This window comes from Hibiscus syriacus, unplaced genomic scaffold (assembly GCF_006381635.1).
Source record: "Hibiscus syriacus cultivar Baekdansim isolate YM2019G1 unplaced genomic scaffold, ASM638163v2 tig00112856_pilon, whole genome shotgun sequence".
In the NCBI taxonomy this organism is placed as follows: Eukaryota; Viridiplantae; Streptophyta; class Magnoliopsida; order Malvales; family Malvaceae; genus Hibiscus; species Hibiscus syriacus.
Genome location: NW_024063411.1, coordinates 816,146 through 823,180, shown reverse-complemented (window position 1 = coordinate 823,180; position 7,035 = coordinate 816,146). Strand labels below are relative to the sequence as shown.

The 7,035-nt window shown below is 32.6% G+C and overlaps 1 protein-coding gene across 1 annotated transcript; it reads right to left on the bottom strand.

Annotated features, from left to right (window-relative positions):
- Positions 1 to 390: 390 nt before the first annotated feature.
- Positions 391 to 4,063, bottom strand: LOC120183971 (receptor-like protein 9DC3). The gene is made up of 3 exons (XM_039188553.1): positions 3,685 to 4,063; positions 2,224 to 2,439; positions 391 to 1,358 (listed from the first exon to the last, which is right to left on the bottom strand). The coding sequence occupies exons 1-3, from the start codon at positions 4,061 to 4,063 to the stop codon at positions 391 to 393; spliced, it is 1,563 nt and encodes a 520-aa protein (XP_039044484.1).
- Positions 4,064 to 7,035: the final 2,972 nt, after the last annotated feature.

The window sequence follows — 7,035 nt, the reverse complement described above, 5'->3', positions numbered from 1 at the left end:
ATCCAAGTAGAATATAAAAGGAAAGTCCAAAATGCAATGAAAATAGAAAAGAGGCAACAGAAAATTATTTGGAAATTATTGAAGACAAACAATAAATAGAAACAACTATTGATAAAGGCCTGTCTACCACCATTCAATGAAGTTTTTTGCTCTCTCCATTGTTTGCCCTACAACAAAAATCCCTCAAAGAGTTCTCTTTTTTACCTTTTTTGCAAATCTTTGTTGAACTCTCTCGTAGGTCCTAATGAACCACCATGGTCTTCCAGTTGTGAATACAATATATCCCATGCTCAATCCCAGCACCAACCCACATCCATACCCCATTAATATTGAAAATTTCCAGTTCAATCCATCATCATCGTCATCTCTATCAAATCTGACTGGAGTTTTCTATTCATTATCACAACTTTTTGATAATGGCAGCCCGCATAAGCCCAGGTTTCCTATATAGGAATCATTAGTGAAAGTATCGAACTGTTTGCCTTGAGGAATGAGTCCCTCTAGATTATTATGGGAAAGGTTTAACACCGCCAAGAATCCAAGATTTTTAAACTCTGTGGGAATTCTTCCATGGAGCTTGTTTGATGAGAGATCTAATGATTCAAGCTCCGATAAATCACCCAATGATGACGGGATAGAACCTGTTAAACAGTTATGAGAGAGGTTTAGGACGATTAGTGAATGAAGCTCACCAATTGTTTTAGGAATTTCTCCCATGAATTGGTTGCTGGAGAAGTCAACAGCTGTCCATATGGTTAATAGTTTCTCAAACTCTGTTTCCAGTCCTTTTGTTGTAAAAGATAAACCTGGCACAGTATACTCTACGTTACCTGCTGCTATATCTTTCATGTACTCTGTTCCAACTTTCTTTTCATTCACTTCTCTAATGGCATGTAAATTTCCAAAAAAGTTCATAGGTAGATAGCCACTGAAGTTATTACGAGAAACATCAATGACACGCAAACGAGTGAAGGTAACATCAGAGCTATCCACCTTACCATAGAATCTATTTGATCTCAAGTCAAGCACTTGCAGCTGATCCGAATTTCCTAACCAATTTGGGAAAGTGTCATTCAAATAGTTGTTTCCAACATCGAGAAGCTTCAAGTCTTTACAATTACCCAAAGATCGTGGTAACGACCCTTCTATTTGGTTGTTGTTGATTCGAAAATAGAGTAATGTGCAATCTTCAACAAAATTTTCAGGTATTTTACCATGAAAATTATTTATCCCTAGGTCAAGCACCGAAAGAGAGCTCAAGTTTCCAATGCACTCTGGAATTGTTCCATCCAAACTATTCTTGAATAAAGAGAGCTCACGAAGGGAACTTAAATTGCATAATGAGGAAGGAATACGGCCTTGCAGAAAATATGGAATAGAGTTAGAATTAGATGTTTGAAACTTGCAGAAAATAGGGAACTTAATTTACTTAACAATATCAGGCCATTTCTTAGATGAAACCAACATCATTTATGGAGCCTAAACTGTAGTAAAATATATAATTGGTTTTAAAAGGAGTTTAGATATTCTTTTCATTAAACAAAACGACAACGGAAAATCAGTTCACTCTCTAACAGCTGGGTATGTATAACAAATACCATCTTTGCTACTGCATCAGGAAATATATTTTTGAAAAATTCACTTATATTGCATGACATTCACAAATTGCCAAATTTTGGACAGAAAATTTTCCAACGAAATAAAAAAAAGTTGATATTAAAAAGGATTTTGATAAATATATAACAAAATAACAACAAAAAGTTCAAGAAAAAAAATAACAACAAAAAGGGGAATGAAAGTTATATTATACATGTCAAGTTGTTATCCAAAAAACTAAGGATCTTTAAAGAAGTTATATTTCCGATAACCGATGGAATTGTACCTGAAATATATAACTAAATTAATCAAAAATAATTTGACAAAATACTTATGACTTATGGAATACGTACAATTGGTTTATTGATCTCCACATCCAATTGCAAGACATGAATGCGTTTTATCATTTTCATCAATTGAAGACATTTTATATACGTTGCAGAAGTTTGGACTACTCAAATAGTTAAAAGTTGTACTATTTCTTTGAGAGCCAAGAATATTAATATGTTAATAAAATAAATTGAAAAGCTAAAATAAATTAGGACAATATAATTAAAAAAAATCAATGATAAAGAACTCTTTTATATTTAAGAACATTATTAAAGCAAGATGAATCATTTAACTTACCTGAAAAGTTGTATTCGATGACGAAAACTTTAAGTGAAGTTAAATTTGAGATTTCCATGGGTATACTTCCTTCCATAAAGTTGTTGTCCAAGAATAAATATCTCAACTCTTTGCACTTGAATAAACTATTAGGAATGTTACCAGAAATTTGATTCCCATTCAAACCTAATTCTTTCAATTTAGATAGGTTATCAAATATTCCCGACTGTAAATAGCCTGCAGTGAGATTGTTAGTTATAAAACATTTTTTAACTGATGAAAATATATTCAAGCTAATAAAGATATAAAATTTGAAAAAAATATGATTTTATGCCTTTTAAGTTATTAGAAGAAAGATTAATGTTCTCGAGATAAGTTGGTTTTCTATTAAATAATTGAAATTCACCTTAAATATAAAATTAAGTATATCATAAGTTATTAATAGTTTTTCTAACAAACCCTTAATTTCCATGTTGAGCACAAGAGTCGTTCGTTCTCTCCATTTTTTTAAATTTCTAACAAACCCTTAAACTTATGAAAGTTGCAAATATTTGAAATTATTCAATCCAAATACAATTTTACCCAAGAAATCGCCATTATAAAAATTTATGTATGCGAGAGAAGTACATTGGAAATTAATTTAGATCCTTTTTTTCAGCGCTATAGGTTGATGTTCTGCATTTATTTTCCTTCTTTTAAAATAATGAAAATTTTATTAAATTATTTTACTGCTTATGAAATCTCCAAATATTTTGTAAGTTAATTGATTTAGAGAAGACTAATGATACAACTTATTTCAATATGTAGGTTAGAATAACTTATTCATTTAGTCTGCCCTAAATGAAATGACCATCCAGCTCAGTTGGTAGAGCACAAGGTTTTTAAAGGTCGTGAGATCGAGTCCCATGGAGGGCATTTCATAATTTGGAGGTCTCCTACGGAAGCTGCTCTCAACCTAGTGTTGGGGGCAGCCTACTATCTTACCTCCCCTACCCATTACATATGGGAACAAGGGACAACCATTTAGTCTGCCCTAATTTGATATTGGATAATTGGATGATGGTCCAATTGTATATAAAAAATAGATAACAAAAAATGAAGAAAAAAATTGGAATTGTTCAAGTGAGAGTAGGATGGCCTGCAATGAAAACATTAGTTATAAAATAAATTTTTTACTAGTGAAAATAAAGTTATATGTGGCAGAAAGGGAGAAAAGAGATAGGGCACTTAGAGAAAAGTATGGACCTGAAAGATAATTTCCATCGAGGTATAGCACTTTCAAGTTTGAAAGGTTTCCCATAATAGACATAGGGATTTGTCCTTCGAGGTTGTTGTTGTACAAGCCCAACATTTCAAGTTTTGACAAATTGCCAAGAGTGGATGGGATAATACCGGTGAAGTTATTATCATACAACAACAAGCGTTGAATTTGAGCAAAACAACCAAACCATGACGGGATTTATCCACTGAAGCTGTGGTTACCAAAGTTCAAATACTTCAGCCGATGCAAATTGGCTAACTCAGTAGGTAAGAAGCCAAGGAAACTATTGTTACGAATGTTGAGGGAGGCAAGGAAAGATAAATTTCCTAATTGAGATGGGATGGTGCCCGTGAGATCCATACTTGACAAATCCAGAGCAGTGACTCTGTAGTGTCTGGATCCACAACTGACACCAATCCAATTGCAAACAGAGATAGAAGTGGACCAGTTGGTTGCTAAGAGATTATGTGGATCATGAGTTATATGGGATTTTAAGGCTAAAAGGGCGGATTCATCGGTGGTTATGTTGGCTGACAAAGTAGCTCTGAAGGTAGAAAATAGCAGCAGAAACATAAGAGGGAGGAAGGGAGTTTTTGCCATAAGGTTGGGTGTGGGTATAATGCAAATCATGAAGAGAGAAACAGCTGAGTTATGTGATTATGTGGATCATGAGTTATATGGTATTTTAAGGCTAAAAGGGCGGATTCATCAGTGCCTTTAAATAATTTGGATAAGAAATATGGGGTACCAACCACAATACACTGCACAAAATGGACGGCCTAAAATGCAAGATTTCGTGTCTGGACCCATATTTTACGATTCAATGGTTTTCCTTCTCTATTGTTTTCTATTTGCTGTAGTAAGCAACTTATCATTTTAATTTATATTTTGTTTTGCAAATTATTCAAACCATGTACTGCAAATCTTCCTTCTCAACGTATCATTTGAGTAATTTGAATATTAAAATTATTACAAGAATTAAATTCACATACTTTAATATGCAATTCGAATAATTTATGGTTTTCATTAAAATTTTGTTTTTAACATATACTTTGATTGTTCTAAATTAATTTTAGGAAAATCTCAACTCAAATCATAAATTTATTTTGAATATAAATAATCGAAACTGAAACTAATTTTATTGAATAAACAAGCTATGGGATAACATTTAAATTGTTTTGTTTGCTTAATCAATAAAAGCATATTCTACCCAAGTCCTCGTCAAGAATCTTTGCATACGTACGGTAGTATGTATTTTATTAATCTAAGTAATTACAAGTGATAGTATGTATTTTAAATAATATCAATTATTTGATAATAAACATTCAAATACTTTGTAACAGTCATCGGAGCTCGAACCTGGGTCCTCTAAAGATACAATAATCATCCTTTCAATCACTGAGTTTGTTTGGTTCGTGCAAATATATATCATTTTTTAATATGTGAAATATATTTTTAATTTAAAGAGTGTCTCAAAATAAATAAATACTTAAAACATAAAAGTTACTCTTTTCCTCTTTTACTTACTCTTCACTAGTAGTTGTCAAACTTTGTCACATTCACACAAATCAAAGCCAGCCTGTTTTCAACACGGACTGTACCCATTTTTCTTTTTGCAGATTAATCAAACCATATGGGATTGTCTCAGGAGAGACGGACTAATATACGGCTAATATACGGTGTTATCAGATATATTATAATATATTTAACAAATTCGGTTTAGCGCTATCGGAAATATCGAGTAATAACAATTTTGTAGGTGGAAATCATGAAGAAATATTAAAAAAATTGGCAACCGGCAAACTTAGCTTCTCGGTTTGTGTCGATACTTTATATAAATGTATCGATTCATAGCAATATAACAGGTAAGAATATGACAAAACAGGTCTCGAAATGACAAAACCGATAAAACGCTACCGAATATGTTGAAAGTGTCGATAATTTAATATAAGTATCGAAACTTTCATAATTTAAAAGAGAAGAAGTTATAGCGCCTAAAAAGTGTCGATACTTTATGAAAATGTATCGATCCATAACAATATAACATGTAAAAATATGACAAAACAGGTCTCGAAATGACAAAACCGGTAAAGCGCTACCGGATATGTTGAAAGTGTCGATACTTTAATATAAGTATCGAAACTTTCGTAATTTAAAAGAGAAGAAGTTATAGCGCCTAAAAAGTGTCGATACTTTATGAAAATGTATCGATCCATAACAATATAACAGGTAAAAATATGACAAAACAAGTCTCGAAATGACAAAACCAGTAAAGCGCTACCAGATATGTTGAAAGTGTCGATACTTTAATTGGTGATGATTGACACCGTCAATAGGCATAATTGGTCGACCATACAAATTATCTTTGTACGTTGTGTCGAACACAATTACATCACCGAAGCATATATAATCTGATCTCGATGTAGAATCCGGCCAAATAAGATTATGCAATGCCCCTGATTCGTCTACCGAGTATGTCACAAAAAACCCGGGATCATCATGTTTCTTATAATCAAAGTAAGCAATAAGCGTGTAGACACCCGTTTTTGACCGGGATTAAAAAATATATTATAAATATTAATTATATATTATTATTATTATTATATCATTAATATTATTATTACACTTTTGTTGCAGGCCCAATATAACCCGAGCCTAAACATTCATGATTGCAAACAATGAGGAAATGCAATGGTGAGGGACTTCCCAAAGCATTATGCTTGGTGAACCATATCGGATAACAACGATGTATCAATCTTCGACGGTAGCCATGTTAGGGTGGATCATAACTCCTTGTCAAAAATGTAATGATGGTCTGGTTGATTCCATTCATGGGTCCACCGCAATCACCATATCAAACAACTATATGACTCACCATGATAAAGTCATGCTCGTGGGGCACATTGATTTCTTCACTCAAGACAAGAACATGCAAGTCACAATAGCAAAGGGGAGGGGACAAAATATCATTAATAATGAGCCAACCACTACATTGAAAAACGTTTAGAAAAACAAAATAAATCATGTATAATCCAGGATTCAACCTGCTACAACCAGATTTCATCGATCAAAGTCATCACCAAATTATTGACTTGCAACCATAAAAGGACAGAGAACAACGCGCAATAAAAGGGGGGAGATGAGAATAATAAGAAAAAAAAAAGAAAAACAGGGGAATTGAAAAAAGATCGGAATCCTATTCGAAACACTGGTAACAAAAAGAGGGGGTTTCTTTTTCTTTAAAGAAAGAACTGTAAACAGGGGAAATATTCATCTATCTATTCGAAAGCAATAAAAGTATTTTTGAGGTAATCCTAGTTTCGTTTTCAATTTCCAGTATATATTACTCTATTTGTTTTTTTATTTCGAACCCAAATCAACAGTAGAACAATCTGTTCTTTATGTTTATAACCATTTTCATATTCCAGTAATTAACCCAAAGAAATCAACACATGTTTGATCATAAGTAAAATAAGTAGGTTGATATAAAAATAATAATAAAATAAAGAGGATTTGGGGTTTATTTACCAAAGATGTTCGGGTTCCCTCACGGGAATTTACCACACTTTGGT